The 19,716-nt window shown below is 35.9% G+C and overlaps 1 protein-coding gene across 2 annotated transcripts in view; it reads left to right on the top strand.

Moving 5' to 3' along the window:
* Positions 1 to 17,238, top strand: part of LOC131984802 (protein MTSS 1-like) — a 72,232-nt gene extending 54,994 nt beyond the window's left edge. The window contains exons 8-15 of one of the 2 annotated variants that reach the window (XM_059349779.1): positions 3,342 to 3,499; positions 4,447 to 4,554; positions 4,633 to 4,730; positions 5,594 to 5,819; positions 8,595 to 8,837; positions 10,679 to 10,846; positions 11,860 to 12,016; positions 13,927 to 17,238. In XM_059349779.1, coding sequence (XP_059205762.1) covers positions 3,342 to 3,499; positions 4,447 to 4,554; positions 4,633 to 4,730; positions 5,594 to 5,819; positions 8,595 to 8,837; positions 10,679 to 10,846; positions 11,860 to 12,016; positions 13,927 to 14,570 — 1,802 coding nt within the window. In that variant the 3' untranslated portion in view covers positions 14,571 to 17,238. Of the gene's footprint in view, positions 1 to 3,341; positions 3,500 to 4,446; positions 4,731 to 5,593; positions 5,820 to 8,594; positions 8,838 to 10,678; positions 10,847 to 11,859; positions 12,017 to 13,926 lie in introns of both variants that reach the window. The other variant, XM_059349780.1, reaches the window with a different exon arrangement.
* The last annotated feature ends 2,478 nt before the right edge of the window (positions 17,239 to 19,716 follow it).

The raw sequence follows: 19,716 nt of genomic DNA on the forward strand, positions 1-19,716 counted from the left end.
ATCGTCTGGAAGAGGAGAACGATTCTCCTAAACAACAGAGACGACTTCAGCGGACAGTTTTATCACATTTTGTGACTTTTTTGGTGTTCGTGGACAATATAAAGAAAAAAAAAACAGACTTATTTTAGACATTTCTTCTGTTTTTTTTGTCTTTTTTTGAGGGATTAAGGGATTTTTTAGGGGGGGATAGCAGGTCAAAAGTCAAACTCACATTACCTGGGGGCCACTGGAGGCAGTATCAACATGACCAAAAAAAGACACAAAATTATTTTAAAAAAGACACAAAATGACCAAAAAAATACACAAAATTACTAAGAAAGAAAAGACACAAAATGATCAAAAAAGACACAAAATCATTTAAAAAAGACACAAAATGACAGAAAAAACTGAATTACTTAAAAAGACACAAAATTACTAAAATAAAAAAGACACAAAATTATTTTAAAAAGACACAAACTGACCAAAAAAATACACAAAATTACTAAGAAAGAAAAGACACAAAATGATCAAAAAAGACACAAAATCATTTAAAAAAGACACAAAATGACAGAAAAAAACTAAATTACTTAAAAAAGACACAAAATGACCAAAAAAAATACACAAAATTATTTAAAAAAACACACAAAATTACAAAAAAGACACAAAATAACTGTAAGAAAGCTAAATTACTTTAAAAAAGACACAAAATGACCAAAAGACACAAAATGACCAAAAAAAGACACAAAATGACTAAAAAAAGACACAAAATGACTAAAAAAAAGACACAAAATCATTTAAAAAAGAAACAAATTTATTTTAAAAAGACACAAAATGACCAAAGAAAGACACAAAATGACTAAAAAAAAGACACAAATTGACTAAAAAAGACAAAATTACCAAAAAAAGACACAAAATGACAGAAAAAAACTAAATTACTTAAAAAAGACACAAAATGACCAAAAAAAATACACAAAATTATTTAAAAAAACACACAAAATTACAAAAAAGACACAAAATAACTGTAAGAAAGCTAAATTACTTTAAAAAAGACACAAAATGACCAAAAGACACAAAATGACCAAAAAAAGACACAAAATGACTAAAAAAAAGACACAAAATGACTAAAAAAAAGACACAAAATCATTTAAAAAAGAAACAAATTTATTTTAAAAAGACACAAAATGACCAAAGAAAGACACAAAATGACTAAAAAAAAAGACACAAATTGACTAAAAAAGACAAAATTACCAAAAAAAGACACAAAATGACAGAAAAAAACTAAATTACTTAAAAAAGACACAAAATGACCAAAAAAAATACACAAAATTATTTAAAAAAACACACAAAATTACAAAAAAGACACAAAATAACTGTAAGAAAGCTAAATTACTTTAAAAAAGACACAAAATGACCAAAAGACACAAAATGACCAAAAAAAGACACAAAATGACTAAAAAAAAGACACAAAATGACTAAAAAAAAGACACAAAATCATTTAAAAAAGAAACAAATTTATTTTAAAAAGACACAAAATGACCAAAGAAAGACACAAAATGACTAAAAAAAAAGACACAAATTGACTAAAAAAGACAAAATTACCAAAAAAAGACACAAAATGACAGAAAAAAACTAAATTACTTAAAAAAGACACAAAATGACTAAAAAAAGACACAAAATGACCAAAAAAGACACAAAATGACCAAAAATGACCAAAAAAGACACAAAATGACCAAGTCTCTTGACCTCGACTTCTTGCTACCAGTGTATTCATTAAGTCTTCTAGTTTCGTCCTGGTGGTGTTTCAGAGGATAAAGTCGTATGTTCAGCCTCAACATGTTGAGTTCTTGGAGGTTTGATGCAGAATAAAGGAGTTAAAACATTAATAAAGGAGTTAAAACATTAATAAAGGAGTTAAAACATGAATAAAGGAGTTAAAACATTAATAAAGGAGTTAAAACATTAATAAAGGAGTTAAAACATGAATAAAGGAGTTAAAACATTAATAAAGGAGTTAAAACATGAATAAAGGAGTTAAAACATGAATAAAGGAGTTAAAACATTAATAAAGGAGTTAAAACATTAATAAAGGAGTTAAAACATGAATAAAGGAGTTAAAACATTAATAAAGGAGTTAAAACATTAATAAAGGAGTTAAAACATGAATAAAGGAGTTAAAACATTAATAAAGGAGTTAAAACATTAATAAAGGAGTTAAAACATTAAAACCAGTGTTAAATATACAGCACTTAACATCTCTACAGCTACTTAAACTGAGTGTTTGTAACCAGATAATTAAAGAGAACTCTAATAATGTGGTGTGAGTTCTCTGGATGCCAGCGGTCGTTAGTCGGAGAGGAAACTCTTTTAATTCTTTAATGTGGGTTTAAAGTTTGTGGGAGGATCCAACTGTTGTTGTGAACAGAGCCAGTGTTTATAGTCTCACAACTCTCAGAGCTAATAAATAATAATAATAATGACAATAATAATAATAATAATAATAATAATATCACAGAAAAAGAGTCTCCGCTCACCTGAAAGTCAAGTCTTTGACAGTAAAAACAGCATGAAGTAACCGTAGAATTAGAAATATTTGGAAGTTTTCTAATTCAGTGGAAATGACTGGCATGTAATCTGTTGTTTGCCGTTTCAGTCTGATATTTAAGATGAGTTCTTTGTACTTTGACAGACTTTTTTTATTATTTTTTTCTGGACTTCTTCATGCTTTTGTTTCATGCAACTTCACTGTTTTGTTTTGTTTTGTTTTGTTTTGTTTTGTTTTGTTTTGTTTTGTTTTGTTTTGTTTTGTTGTTTATGCTTTTTTTCTTCTCCGTGTTTCTCTGACTGGCATTAAAGATTATTAACTTTGAAGAGATTACAACAGACTCGTAAACTTGTTAATTATTCATTATTTAATGTTTCTTATAATGTGCAATATTCTTATTAGTAGAGCAGAAATAGTAGAAATGGCTAATAACAGAATAATTGATATTCCTTTTTCAAGCAAAAAGCAAATATTCTTGTTTTTCATATGAGATCATTTGTTTATTTTATGTCTTTTTTATGCCTCGTGTGCATTCTTTGGTTTTTGGTCGGACATGATGAGTAATTTGACGTGACGCCTCTCTGGGAAACTGACGGAGAGACAAACCAACAATCATTAATTACAGAAACGATGTGTGATTATGTGATTATGTCGTCATGGGAAATATAATTGTTAGTTGCATCGACTCAAGAACTCTTCAATCATTTCTGAGTCAAACTTGTAGCTGTTTTTCATGACAGCTCTCCATTTATCCAGCGTGAGTTCTTCGATTTCTTCTCTAATTATAAATGTGTGTGTGTGTGTGTGTTTGTCTGTGCAGGACGTGGGGACCTCCAGCCCCAGCTGGACAGCGCCATGCAGGACGTGAGTGATAAGTACCTGCTGCTGGAGGAGACGGAGAAGCAGGCGGTGAGGAAAGCTCTGGTGGAGGAGAGGAGCCGCTTCTGTTACTTCGTGTCCATGCTGAAGCCGGTCGTGGTCAGTTACACTACAAACATCTACATAAATAACAACAACACAAACAACAAAACTACAAAACATAAATAAAACTGCAGCTCTGTGTATCACATGGGTCTCAAACCCGCGGCCCGCGGGCCAATTGTGGCCCTCGTGACGATATTTTGTGGCCCCCACCTTGATATGAAAGTTTAATGTGAGTTTTATATGAATGGCACTTTACCGTGTTGTGTGTGGAAGGTCCCTTTAATTACTTTTTTTGGTAATTTTGTGTCTTTTTTAATAATTCTGTGTCGTTTTTTGGTAATTTTGTGTATTTTTTAAATAATTTTGTGTCTTTTTAAAATAATTGTGTGTCTTTATTCATAATTGTATGTTTTTTTTTATAATTTTGTGTCTTTTTTTGGTAATTTTGTGTCTTTTTAAAATAATTTTGTGTCTTTTTTTGTAATTCTGTCTTTTTTTGGTCATTTTGTGTCTTTTTTTTTTGGTCATTTTGTGTCTTTTTTAAGTAATATAGTGTTCTTTCAGTCATTTTGTGTCTTTTTTTCCATAATCTTGTGTTGTTTTTTTTTGTAATTTTGTGTCTTTTTTTTTGGTCGTTGTGTCCTTTTTTAGTAATTTTGTGTATTTTTTTGATCATTTTGATACTGCCTCCAGCGGTCCCCAGGTAATTTAAGTTTGAGACCCCTGCTCTAGAACACAGAAACTACTACAACTAGAAAAATTTTCTTTACCACTAGTAACACTTTGGAAAAGGGTTTGAACTCACACACAACAATACACCACCTTGGTTGCATTGATTTAACAGCACTCAAAAATAAAATAAAAACATATCTTCTCGGGGCAAAGAAACTAGAAAAAACGTATGTGAAGATCATGTTGTGCAGTTTTAGGTTTCAACATTAAAATATCAGTTGTTGACCATAAAACTGTATAAAGTTGCTGTTGTTGTGTTTGTGATTCAGGAGGAGGAGATGTCGATGCTGGGGGAGATCACCCACCTCCAGACTCTAACAGACGACCTGAAGACTCTAACCATGGACCCACACAAGCTGCCCGCCTCCAGCGAGCAGGTACGTGACGGATCTGAACCTGAACCAGGAGTCACACCACTGAAACTACTCACTACACACTTCTTCCCGTCTCTGCAGGTAATCGTGGACCTAAAGGGGTCCGACTGCACCTGGTCCTACCAGACCCCGCCCTCGTCTCCGAGCACCACCGTCTCCAGGAAGTCCAGCATGTGCAGGTTGGTTGGTTGCCATGGCCACAGAAAAACTGCCCATTATCTCAGCCAGACAAGCTGGGACATGTCTGTCTGCACTCTGCTGCCGCCATGTGTCCGATCAGTGGAACTGCAGCTCTTATTTATTTATAAGAGTTCTTACTTTCTTTCTACACACTGCAACAAAAGGTGTCTAAAAACCAGATCAAACAGTAAATCTGAGGGAAATGATCTTGCTGCATGGACAGATAATTTACCTTGACAAGATTTCTTAAATTAAGATTATTAAATCTAGAAATAAGCATGTTGAACGCTTAAAATAAGAAATTAACTCTTGAAGTAACTCTCCAAAAAAGACACAAAAAGACAATTATTTGTTTCTTACTAAGATAAAAAAAAACATACATACAACAAAAAGTCTTTTTGTGTCTTTTTTTGGTCTTTTTTGTGTCTTTTTGTGTCTTTTTTGTGTCTTTTTGCGTCTTTTTGTGTCTGTTTTGTTCTTTTTGTGTCTTTTTGTATCTTTTTGTGTCTTTTTTGTGTCTTTTTGTGTATTTTTTGTGTTTTTTTTTCTTTTCTTGTCTTTTTTGTGTCTTTTTTATGTCTTTTGTGTCTTCTTGTGTCTTTTCGTGTCTTTTTGTGTCTTTTTTGCTTTTTTTGTCTTTGTATGTCTTTTTTGTTGTTGTGATTTTTTTGTGTCGTTTTTTATATCTTATTTTTGGTCGTTGGAGGCACAAATCTCAGAGACTTATTTTTCTAAACTTGCCAAATAAAACAAAAACCATCTGCATTGCTGGACAGTTTTAAAAATTGTTATAAAATATGTCTTTATTGTGATTTATCTGTAAACGTTCCATTTACATTGACTCTCATTTCACGTCCTGCAGCAGCCTGAACAGTGTGAACAGCAGCGACTCCCGCTCCAGCGGCTCCCACTGCCACTCCCCGACCTCCCACTTCCGTTACCGCGCCTCCTCCTCCTCCTCCTCCTCGGTGCTCCCCCAGCAGACGCCGGCCCGCCTCTCCTCCGTCTCCTCCCACGACTCCGGCTTCATCTCTCAGGACGCCTTCCAGTCCAAGTCTCCGTCCCCCATGCCCCCCGAAACCTCACAGGTAAGGAAAGAGGAAAAAAACACTCATAAAGGACATATTTTATACATTTTACAACCTTGTTTTAAGGCCATTTACATACATTTTAATACTTTTATCACCCTTCAAATCTCTTCTGACTGCTTACATTTACATTACAAAAATTAACAGTCAGACAAATGTCTTAACCCTTTGATGCACAACATGGGTCTAAAGTGACCCGACAGAGTTTTTATGTTCTATATCTTTTCAATAAATTATTTTCATCATTCAGTATTCCAGGTTTTCCTCAATTAGTTTGTTTTTGATCATCATACATCCTATTTTTTATGTTTTCCTTTATTATTTTTTATTAAAATCCCTTTTTTCTGTCACTACTCTTACACTCTTACACTACCCGTATCCATTTTTTGCTAAGTAGCTTGTTGAGCTAACTACTTAGCTAACTTCTTGGCTAAGTATTTAGCTAAGTAGCTTGCTAAGCTAACTACTTAGCAAACTTCTTGGCTAAGTAGTTAGCTTAGTAAGCTACTCAGCCGAGTAGTTAGCTATGTAATAATACAAAAACTGTATTTCTTCAGAAAGTATGAGAGGCAAAATGGAAATAATGATCTGTTGTTATCAAAAACAAGATATTTAAAGAATACTTGGAATTTTCAATCATAAAATAAGTTGATATCAAAAGATAGAGCACAGAAACACACAGCAGCATTAAATAACATGAAGGGAATGAATGAGGGTCATTTTTGATCCATGTTGTGCATTAAAGGGTTAATATTGTAAGAAGCCATAAAAAATACAGTCACAGTATAATAAGCAATACAAATGTATTTTAACATATAAGTCATGAAAACAATCATAAAAAATGTTTTATGGTGTAGTATGTAATTTTAAAAAAAGTCACAATATAGTAGCAACAGAAATGTGTTTTTAACATAGTACATGTCAAGTAAAAATTTTTTAAAAAGCCATAGTATCAAACGTAAAATTAAAAATGGAAAAAAATTTCATAGTATAGTAAAAAAAAACATATAGTTTGTCCTACTTAAAGCTTTATGAAATGTTAAAACTACGACTAATTAATAGTGACAACATGTGTTTGACTGAACAATAAAACAGGTAAACAGGATATTCAGTGTATTGTTTACGTTGTGTTTTTGTGAATGAGCTTCTTATTCCACCTGCTGCTCCTGCTGCTTCACCTCCTCCTCTTGCTCCTCTTCCTGCTCCTGCTGCTTCACCTCCTCCTGCTCCTCCTCCTTCTGCTCCTCCATCAGCTTCTTCTTCTCTTGTTTCACTTGCTGATTTCTTGACTTCTTCTTCTGTTTGTGCTGAACTTATTAACCCTGAGATTCTGCTTTTTTCTGTCTTTTTTTATCTGTCCGTCGGGTTTCTTGGCTGCCCTTTCTCTCTCTGTGTGTGTGTGTGTGTGTGTGTGTGTCTATGTGTGTGTGTGTCTGTGTGCGTGTGCTTTGCATGGCTCTGCTGCAGTCGTGTGTCTCTGCTTTATCTGAGGAGCCTTCCTCTTCCTCCTCTTCCTCACCCTCACACAGCGAGCCCCACTCTGGGCTGCAAGAGGTGAACATCACACGTGAAAACACACACACACACACACACACACACACACACACAGTATCCACTTCTGTGCATTATGGGGTTTTTTTTTTGTTTAGAAATGTTTTTATTAAGATTTGATTACATTTATTGCAAATATTTGCACCATTCCGATTCAAAATCACCCAGAAAACAATGCATTTGATTGCAATTCTGCAGCTCTGCAGGTGCAACTAACATTGTAGTAACATATCAATGACAAAACAGGAGAAAATGGTTAATTTAAAATGCCTTCAGAACATACGCACACACAGGTTTACACATCTATCCTTGGTAGGACATTGCATTGACTTCCATTCATTTGGGCTGCCTAACTGCACCCCTAACTCTGACCCTAACCATAATTTATTCATGTCTAACCCAAAACTAAATGTCAGATATAAAATTTTGTTATATCTATAAAACAATTTTCCAAATGCACAAGTGTCAAAAATGACCAAAAAACCCCACAAAATTAAAAAAAACACACAAAATGACCAAAAAAACTACGTAAAATGGAAAATAACCAGAAAAAGACTTAAAATGACACAACATTTTTTTTTAAATGACCAGAAAAAAGACTTAAAATTACAGGAAAAAATGACCAAAATAATTTAAAAAATGACCAAAAAAATATACAAAAGGACTAGTACCCACAAGGACTCCCGTTCCCAACAAGGGCAGATTTTTTTTTTACTGCTATAGGTCCCCAGAAGGTCACCAAAACATGTGATTAAAAAGTTATATTTACAACACTTTTCCAAGTACACAAGTGTCACGAAAATTTCCAAAAAAATGACGTAAAATGACCAAAAAACCCCACAAAATAAAAAATAAAAACACACAGAATGACCAAAAAACCGACATAAAATGACAAAAAATGAAATAAAATTACTAAAACGCGTACAGACTTTAAAAAAATAAAAAATAACAGAAAATAACCAGAAAAAGACCAGACCAGAAAAAATGAGGGAAAAAAATGACCAAAAAAATTTAAAAAATGACCAACAAAAAACACAAAAGGACTGGTCCCCACAAGGACAGATTTTTTACTGCTGTAGGTCCCCAGAAGGTTTATCACGAGAAGTGTTAGTTCGTGTTAGTGTTGCTGCTACTTCATATCCACGTCTGTGCATTATGTTTTCATATCATCTTTAATTTTGTGAATTGTTTTGTTCTTCCTCTCCTTCATCCACTCATCCTCAGTTGTCGAATGGTTTTGAGCATCACGTCGCCCCCTTTCTGCACGGAGCGGTACTGCAGGCTGCGGACACCCACCTCCACCTCCACCCTCCATACTTCACCTCCTCCTCCTCCACCTCCTCCCCCATCTCCTCGCCCTCCTATTCGTCCATTTCTCCCACGTGGCCCTGGTCTCGTGGGGACCCCGGGCCCCTCGGCCCCTCCGTGTTCGGAGTCATCCCGTCGTCCAGAGTCCCGTCCTGGAAGGTTTGGTCCTCATAATCCCCGATGTCCTCCTCCTCCTCCTTCACCTCCTTTTATCCTCCTTTCACCTCTTTTTATCCTCCTTTATTTTCGTTTTGTCCTTTCATGTTATGCTAACTTCTTTCTTCCTTGAAAGAGATACATTTCATCAGTCAAAATATCATTCTGTTAGCTTTTTAATGAACAAACAGACCTTAAAACCACATCAATAACACTTTACATGAAGCCGCTGTATCTATAATAACTCTGGTCTTAATTTTACAACTTTTGCAACTCAATTGTGTAATTTTGTGGTCAGATTTTAAGATCCCATAATATGGTGTTTTTCTGTCATTTCTGGCCTTATTATGCTTTAATGACTACCAACAGACCATAATTGACCCATTTGAAGCATTTTTAGGCATTTTAAAATTTGACCATTTTTGACAAAAATCGACATGCTATAGTATGACTTTTTTTTGAGCGGGTCATTTTTTGACAACCCATAATGTGGCGGTTTTGACCATATTATGCCTCAACGGACTATAATTGACCCATTTGAAGCATTTTTAGGCATTTTGTAGTTTGGCAATTTTTGAAAAAAATCAACATAATGACTAGTATGACTTTTTTTGGAGCGCGTCATTTTTGGACGTCCCATAATATGGTTTTTTTCCTGCAATTTTTGGAAAAACTCTACTACTATATGTATCAACAGACTATAAATGACACATTTGGAGCATTTTTAGGCTTTTTAAATTTGACCATTTTTGACAAAAATCGACATGCTATAGTATGACTTTTCTTTGAGCGCGTCATTTTTGGACGTCCCATTACATGGTGTTTTTTCTCTATTTTTGGACAAACGATACTACTATATGTATCAACAGAATATAAATGACACATTTGGAGCATTTTTAGGCTTTTTAAAATTTGACCATTTTTGACAGAAATCGACATGCTATAGTATGACTTTTTTTTGAGTGCGTCATTTTACAAGATCCCATAATATGGTGTTTTTCTGTCATTTCTGGCCTTATTATCCTCTAATGACTATTATAAGACCATAATTGACCCATTTTACGCAGTTTTAGGCATTTTTAAAATTTGACCATTTTTGACAAAAATCGACATGCTATAGTATGATTTTTTTTGAGCGCGTCATTTTTGGACATCGCATAATATTGTTTTTTTTGCTATTTTTGGACAAACTATATTACCATATGTATCAACAGACTACTATTGACACATTCTGAGCATTTTTAGGCTTTTTAAAGTTTGACCATTTTTAACAAAAATCGACATACATATGACTTTTTTTTGAGTGGGTCATTTTTGGACATCCCATAATATGGTGTTTTTCTGTAATTTCTGGCCTTATTATGCTCTAATACAGGAGTCTCAAACTCAAATTACCTGGGGGCCACTGGAGGCAGTATCAAAATGACCAAAAAAAGACACAAAATGACCCAACAAATACACAGAATTACCAAAATAAAGACACAAAAATATTTTAAAAAGACACAAAATGACCCAAAAAAGACACAGAATTACTAAAAAGAACCCCACAAAATTACCAAAAAAAAGTCTATAATTAACCCATTTGAAGCATTTTTAGGCGTTTTATAGTTTGCATTTTATATAATGACTAGTATGACTTTTTTTGACCGCATAATTTTAGAACATCCCACAATATGGTCTTTTTCTGTCATTTCTGGCCTTATTATGCTATAATGACCATCAACAGACCATAATTGACCATTTCTAGCATTTTTAGGCATTTAAAAATTTGGCTAGTTTTGACAATAGACTATAGTTTGACTTAGAGTGTAATGTTGCGTTGTCTGGTGTCTTTTTTTGTGCAGGACTGGGCCAAACCGGGTCCTTACGACCAGTCGGTGGTCAACACCCTGAAGAAGAGCAAAGACAGGAGAGAGACTACAGATCCCAGCAGCCACCAGGGCCATGACATCACCACACCGGGGGAGGAGCAACAAGGGGTTAAAGGAAGCCACGCTGTCAAATCACCAAAGGTCAGAGAGTGTTTTAAACGTTTTTATTCTGCATTTCGTCATTTAAACACAGGTCATATCACATGCTGGCAGCTTTTTATATAAGTATGTTTATTTGAATTTTTTTCTCATACAACAACAAACAAAATCAAGGGTGCTTCATCAACAACTTTTAACCCTTCAGAGTTTGGGGCTATTTTGTCGTTTTTTGACTCCTTTTCATTCTGCCTGTATATAAACCACTTAAAAATCTTTACCATGATGTGTTGGTATCATTGTTTTCAGCACAACCTCACCTATATGACCTGATTATTATTTTCATTTTGACTTATTGGATCAACATTTTGAAACACAAAGAACACATAAAAACACACAAAAATTGCAAAAAAAACATAAAAAACACAAAAATTACAAAAAACACATAAAAACACAACGAAATTACAAAAAGCACATAAAAAACAAAAATTGACAAAAAACACAAATAAAAAAACACAAGAAAATTACAAAAACACATAAAAAACCTAAAAAATTATAAAAAAACAAACAGAAAAGCACATAAAAACAAAAAAACACACATAAAACACATTTATTTATTTATTTCCAAAAAAACATTAAAAACACATTAAATGACAAAAAACACAAAAAACTAAAGAATTACAAAAAACACATGGAAACACAAAAAACTTACTAAAACCTTTTTTTTTTTAACTTATTTTATTAGTTTAAATATTTATTTATTTATTATATAGCACATTTTAAAAACAACAGCTTGCAAAGTGCTTTGACAGAGAGCAGTTAATCACAGAGGACAATGACGCCACAAGGCCAAAAACTATTCATATATTGAAAAACAAAAACAATAAAATACAGAATAGGATCGACACAAGAAACTGTCAGGACAAAGTATCCTGATAAAGTAATAAGAACAGAATCAGAAGGTGAAAAGACTCACTAAGAAAGAAGAAACGTGTCAAAATACAACAAACTAATAATGTGAATAAATTTTTTGTGTGTGTGTCTGTTGGCCCCTGCAGGAGGAGCGGGAGGCCCACGAGGAGCTGGCCCGGGCCCTGGCCAGGGGCCTCCAGCTGGACATCCACGGCTCCAGCAGAGACTCTCTGCAGGGCTCCAGCGGCTACAGCAGCCAGACACACACACCCTGCTGCTCCGAGGACACCATCCCCTCCCAAGGTACACACACACACACACACACACACACAGAGACACACACACACACACACACACACACACGTCATGTCTACTTCAAATTATTTTATTTTATGTCGTTTTTTTGAGCGGGTCATTTTTGGACATCCCATAATATGGTGTTTTTCTGTCATTTCTGGCCATATTATGGTCATATTATGCCGTAATATGTATCAACAGACTAAAATTAACCCATTTTTAGGCATTTTAAAATTTAACCATTTTTGACACAAATCGACATACTATAGTATGACTTTTTTTTGAGGGGGTCATTTTTGGACAATCCATAATATGATGGTTTTCTGTTATTTCTGGCCTTATTATGCCCTAACATGAAGCCGCTGTATCTATAATAACTCTGGTCTTAATTTTACAACTTTTGCAACTCATTTGTGTAATTTTGTGGTCAGATTTTAAGATCCCATAATATGGTGTTTTTCTGTCATTTCTGGCCTTATTATGCTTTAATGACTACCAACAGACCATAATTGACCCATTTGAAGCATTTTTAGGCATTTTAAAATTTGACCATTTTTGACAAAAATCGACATGCTATAGTACGAGCTCTTTTTTTTGAGCGGGTCATTTTTTGACAACCCATAATGTGGCGGTTTTGACCATATTATGCCTCAACAGACTATAATTGACCCATTTGAGGCATTTTTAGACTTTTTAAAATTTGATAATTTTTGACAAAAATCGACATGCTATAGTATGACTTTTTTTTGAGCGAGTCATTTTTGGATATCCCATAATATTGTTTTTCTGTCATTTATGGCCTTGTTATCATCTAATGACTATTAACAGACCATAATTTACGCATTTTAAGCATTTTTTGGCATTTTAAAATTTTACGCTTTTTGACAAAAATCGACATACGATAGTATGACTTTTTTTGGAGCATTTTTAGGCTTTTAAACATTTGACCTTTTTTGACAAAAATCACCTTAAAATACTTCAAATGGGTTAATTATAGTTTGTTGATACGTATAGTAGTACATATTATTGGATGTCCAAAAATGACCTGCTCAAAAAGAAGTCATACATATATGTCGATTTTTGTCAAAAAAATTTCAAATTAAAAAATGTCTAAAAATGCTTTAAATGGGTCAATTATAGTCTGTTGACACAAATTAGGGCATAATATGGCCAGAAATGACAGAAAAACACCATATTATGGGATATCCCAAAATGACCCGTTAAAAAGAAAGTCATACTATAGTATGTTGATTTTTGTCAAACATGGTCAAATTTTAAAATGCCTAAATATACTTTAAATGGGTTAATTATAGTCTGTTGATACGTATAGTAGTATAGTTTGTCCAAAAATAGCAAAAAATACAACATTATGGGTTGCCAAAAAATGACCCGGTATACATATACTACTATATGTATCAACAGACTATAATTAACCAATTTGAAGCATTTTTAGACTCTTTAAAATTTGACAATTTTTGACATAAATCGACATGCTATAATATGACTTTTTGTTTAGCGCGCCATTTTACAAGATCCCATAATATGGTGTTTTTCTGTCATTTCTGGCCTGATTATCCTCTAATGACTATCAACATGCCATAATTGACCCATTTCTATCATTTTAGAATTTGACCATTTTTGACATAAATCGACATGCTATACTATGACTTTTTTTTGAGGGCTCATACATACATACATAATAAGGCCAGAAATGACAGAAAAAGACCATATTATGGGATCTTGTAAAATGACCAGCTCAAAAAAAAAAATCATACGTATGTCGTCCAAATTTCATAAAAAGTCATGGTATAGTATATGGTCCAAATTCGGATGTAAAAAGTAATTGTAAATATTTGCAGTCAGTATTTCTGTTGTTCTGAGGGTTTGAGTGATAATCTTCTTCTCTGTTCCAACAGTGTCCGACTGTGACTACTACTCTGTGGGAGCCGACCAGGAAGGCGACCATCCGCCGTCTTCAGACTTTGATAAATCCTCGACCATCCCCAGAAACAGCGACATCAGCCAGTCCTACCGCCGCATGTTCCAGTCCAAACGCCCCGCCTCCACCGCAGGGCTGCCCTCCAACCCCTCCGCCGTCATCACCCCGGGGGTCGCCACTATCCGACGGACACCATCCTCCAAGCCGAACCTCCGCCGGCCCTCCGGGGGCCTCAGCTTGGGCCCCATCCCCATTAAGCCCCCCATGATCCCAGTCAAGACCCCCACCGTGCCCGACCACCCCGGGTTCCCCAGCAGGGCAGCGTCCGAGGACGGCAACTCACCCCGAACCCCGACAACCCCATTGTCTCCAGGCAACGGCATGCCGCCATTAACGAGGTCCACCTCCTGGAACACCCAGCACCTGAGCGAGGGGTCGGACCCCCCCACCCCGCCACCGCAACCCGGCGGCCGGGTGTCGGAGTGGGAACGCCGGCCTCTCCCGGAGCTCCTGGAGGAGACCGAGTACAGCGAGGTGGAGGATTTTCTGGTGGCGATCCGACGAGGCGTCAAGCTCAAGAGAACGTCCACCAATGACCGATCAGCACCAAATATTCACTGAGACTATTGAGGCCGTAGTTGCCTGAGTTTCGGCAAATATGCTCTTAAAAGGGACACAGAATGGTTATAAACAAGTAAATGGAAGCAAACGTTGAGGATTTGGAGGAAGTTGCCTAGAGATTCTGATCCGGGATTATTTTAGAAAAATAACCCAACAAAACTTTGAAGGAATATTTGATCATGGTTCAATGACTTCATTAGAGAAATATACAAAATCTACATTTTGGTACAAATTTTTTTACCACACTAGTCTCGAGACGATAGAGAACGTATGGTTACGTTGTAACCTTAGTTCTCTGAGTAAAGAGACTATCTCTTTACTCGGAGAACTTAGGTTGCAACGTAACCATACGTTCTCTATCATCTCGAGACCATCTCTCCAGCTACCCAGTACAATCGAGTAGTAATCTATAGCATATTTGGCCAAAGACAAAGTGCTTAAATGACGGAAGACAACACTTCGGTTTGTGGTCTTACAGCCTGTATCTACATAAGTTTGGAAATCCATCCATCCATTTTCTTCCACTTATCCGGGGCCGGGTCGCGGGGGCAGCAGGCTAAGCAGGGCATTCCAGGCGCCCGTCTCCCCAAGTTTGAAAATCTCTTATCTGAACTGATACAAACTGAAGAGTTATCAAACAAATGTGGGTAAAAGGTAGAAGCTTTTATTCATCCAGCAAAAATGAAGTATCAATGGATCGGTTATGCCACATGTTCTTGTTCGGGAACCTAAAAAAAGCACTTCTCCCTTTAAAATAATTCCTGATTCCAGCTAACTTTCCCTCCAACTGATCCTGGATCAGTTCCTCTGGCCAACTTCCAAACATAAAAGCCGAACACGTACAAGTTCGTTCTTGTAGCAGACACTACTAAATGTTAATGCGTGTGTTATTGAGTTGAAGTGACGATAGACGACGTAGGATAAAAAAAATCCTGGGAGGATTGACGGAGTATTTTCAAAAGATCAAATCATTATTTGTATGTACATATTTATATTTTGACGTATTTGTACGTTTTGTTTGTCATATGCTCCTTTTACATCCCCGTAGTCTCCCATTATTTCCACTGAAAAGGTGCCAAAAGCCTGTGTGCTGAATTTATCTTAAATATTCTGTATTTAATTCAAACTATGCTGGATTTTTTTGCTGTAAAAACATAGATGGGGTGTTGGGTAATGAATAAAAAGAGACTGAAAGAAAGATTTAGCTTCTACGCAAACTGAAAGAGTATTTGTATATGTTAGGGTAGCTTGTTGAAGAGTTCATTCAGAACTGAGTCGTTACAGTTATTAACACATACAGTAGATTGACATGCATGTTCTTAAAGTCTGCCCAAAGTATAAACAATCATTTTGGCTTTTAAATTTATAAGATATTTGAGCCCATATTATTCCAGCTGGTGGATATTAACAGTGTCAGCGGTAGCGGATCAGGAACTGTGGATGCCTACAAGGTGCAGATTTGTTCAGATTTGATTCACCAAACAAACAAAAACAATCCAAAATAATGAAAGTTATTATTTGGTCAGTATTTATTTATTTAACCTTTTTGTAATTTGGGTTTTATTGTTACATTAGCATTTATTTCCTGTAAAGCACTTTAAACGATCTGGAATTGATTCGAAAAATGAGTAAAAAGAACAAAACAAGGGAATCAATAATATAAATATTAAGTACTCTTGCAGAAAGACGTTTTCTCTATCGTCTCGAGACTTATCTTCCCAGCTGGAGAGATAGTCTCCTCACTCAGAGAACCAGGGTTACAACGTAACCCAACGATCTGTGACTTTGTCGGCCTCCATGTTCACGAACCCCTTTAGTTCAACTTGTTGCTAATCTGCCAACTAACGTAGCAACCGTGTGTGTTAGCAGACACGTCCACGTCATTAATAGACGTCGTTACTACAGGTTCCGTGTTACTACTTAGCTAGAGTCATTGGAGTAATGTGGATTAGTGTATTGGTCTGTTGTAGTGAAGCCAGTGTGCTGATGGTGAGTTTTATTCGGCACAGATAGAAAAAAACGGTTGTGGACGAGTCAATGCAGGTGTATTAATTATCAAGAAAATGTCAGAAATAGCTTGTTTTGTCTGAGAATATAAAACTGTTGGCAATAAACTTAAGTATTAGCCCAACTAAAATAAAAACACTGTTCGTTCACTGTCCCAATACATCAATGGACACCAATGGCGCCAATAAGAAGTGTACATTTTTTTGGAATAACAGATAAATATGTATACTGGTCTGAACTCTAGCCTGCTTAAGTCCTGAACCGTCTGTGCTTACTCGCCATCAAACACCAACCGACCAACTGGTACGTAGAGAGTTTTTCAGGTGGTTTAACACTCTGGTAGCCATCTTGGAGGTCTTTAACTCTTTGGCAACTGATTACTTTCCCCAGTTTATGCAATTTGGTTTTTCTCAACAGAATTCAAGGGACAATTGACATTTTTAACGTTTGATGTTTTCACATTTCTTTCAATGCAGCCTTAAATTCATCATTTGGACACTAGAACTTCTTTTCCTGGCAAGACCCGTCCTACGTAGCAGCCGGATTGTTTGTGGTTAGGTGCTGATCTTGAGCAGCGTATTGGTCCGTCAGGGGACTGGACCTGAACCAAACCTGGACCTCATGCTAATGCTGCAAAAGGCGGGTCTTGCTAAGAAAGCGAGTGGGATTCAGAAGCGAGCACTTAAGTCAGTGGTGGAATATAACGTACGGTTACATTGTAACCTTGGTTCTCTGAATGAAGAGACCATCTCTCCACTCCGTTACATATTTCATATGTACCGGGTAGCTGGAGAGATCGTCTCGAGACGATAGAGAACGTATGGTTACGTTGTAACCTTAGTTCTCCAAGTAAAGAGACTATCTCTTTACTCGGAGAACTAAGGTTACAACGTAACCATACGTTCTCTATCGTCTCGAGACTATCTCTCCAGGTACCCGGTACAAAATCTAAATCAACTAATAAACTGGGATTTAAATTATATATTAAGCTATCAAGCAATATATAAAGTTGTTTTACTTTTTACTTTTCCACCTGCAAAATTTAAGTGATATCCACATTAATGCATCAATAATTATAATCCAGTGATGCGTATTATTCTGCTTAATGTGTCATTTTACTTTTGATACTTTAAGTGTATCTTTATGTTAATACTTGCTGTTAAGTAAAATATACTTCTACCACTGACTGTTGCACAAACAAAAATCAAAATGAATTAGACTATTAGGTTTTTATTTGGGGAGACTGTTAATTTCTAAAGATATTTTCAAACAATATATTAATTCAGTGGACAGCTCCTCTCTCATTCTTCAATAATTTACAGAAGAACTAACAGACTAACTGGATTTCGGGGATAAATAAAGTCATTTTGATTTGCTTTGATTTAATTTTGATATAGCTCAATCTCTTAACATGTCAACATTGTTAATTTTAAAGTCTAAAATGTTTTCATATTTTCTATGCCAGCTATTTGTTGGCAAAATTTTTGGACAGTGATTGGGTGATTCGGATGTGTTAGCAGAAGCTGGTTCCGTCTGTTGCACAAGAACAAAACTAACCAAGGTTTTCCAGCCAAATCTCTTGGACCTCCATTATGGCGCCAACTGAAAACCATCTATTATCTGCGGTTATAACCTGCTGTGCACTGATATTCATGTACAACTGCGACAAATATATAAACCTGTAATAACTTGTAACTACTAAATGTCAGATAGCCCGATGAGTTAAAAATGGAGCTTGTGTTTGCGGGTAATTAGCTGAAAACAAGCTGAAATAGATAAAAAACCTCCCTGTTGCTACTAAATAACTGTTAATAGAAGTGTCATCACAAGTCAAATTATTTATGTATTTATTCATTTAAATGTTTTCACCCATTTATTTTTTTGTGGCTTTACATGTTCCTGAACTCCTGTCGAGCATTTAAAAACATATTAACAAATGTATTTAATATGCATGTAGTCTTTTTTTAGTTGGACAAAAAGGTTTAATAGTCGGCTTTTTTCTACTGGAACTAAAGTTTTTTTCCTCGGTTGGTTCACTTCTACTGGAACCAGAATGCATTTTTAGACGCCGTCCATGATTTGACTGTGTTTCCCTGCAGGGATGATTAATGTTTCATATGTTGTGTGACAGCAGTTTGACTCCCTGTATGATGACTGAAGCCTGTCTGTTCGCTTCTCACGCTGTTTTTACTCCCGTACAGGTCAATGAACACAATCGTGTAGCTGATGCGATAAAAAGCGAATGAAGCTGAATGTTCCAGCCTGTGAGGACTTTAAGTTAAATGTGTGTGATGCTGAAACACACACTGAGGACGAGAATCATTCGCTCAATTAGTCTTTCCAAAAGGCTGTTTCCACTACAGCCCAATACCCAGAATGAGGCCGAAACGCCCCTAATCTGAATACGAGTCCCTGTAGAAGAGCAGGGCCGTTTTTCTCCCCTGAAAAAATCCTGGTTGCTGATTGGATAGAACGCTAAGCAGGATGTGACGTAGTACTGGACGCCACAACAACACGCACCATTTGTAAAAGCGGGTGAAGCAGTGTTGCCAACTTAACAACTTCGTTGCTATATTAAGCGACTTTTCAGACCCCCTTAGCGACTATTTTTCAAAAAAAGCGACTGACAACAAATCCAGCGACTTTTTCTGGTGTTATTGGAGACTTTTGGAGACTCGTTCTTACTCTTTTTGACCACAAAAATACACAAAATGACCACAAAAGTACACAAAATGACCAAAAAATACCCCAAATTTGACCACAAAAGTACACAAAATTGCAGAAAAAAGGCCCAAATTAACCTCAAAAAGACGCAAAATGACAAAAAAAGAAGCAAAATGGCAAAAAAAAAATCAAGAAGTAAGAATGAGTCGAAGTGGCACAGTCCTCCTGCAGCAGTCTCTCCCAGCTGCAGAGCAGGAGGGGATGTTAACCCCTTAGCATTCAGTCTGCAAATTGCTAACAGGCTAACAGTTAGCTCTGTAGCAGTACAGTGTGTATGTGCTAACAGGCTAACAGTTAGCTCTGTAGCAGTTCAGTGTGTATGTGCTAACAGGCTAACAGTTAGCTCTGTAGCAGTACAGTGTGTATGTGCTAACAGGCTAACAGTTAGCTCTGTAGCAGTACAGTGTGTATGTGC

Source organism: Centropristis striata, chromosome 14, assembly GCF_030273125.1.
Source record: "Centropristis striata isolate RG_2023a ecotype Rhode Island chromosome 14, C.striata_1.0, whole genome shotgun sequence".
NCBI classification, from domain to species: Eukaryota; Metazoa; Chordata; class Actinopteri; order Perciformes; family Serranidae; genus Centropristis; species Centropristis striata.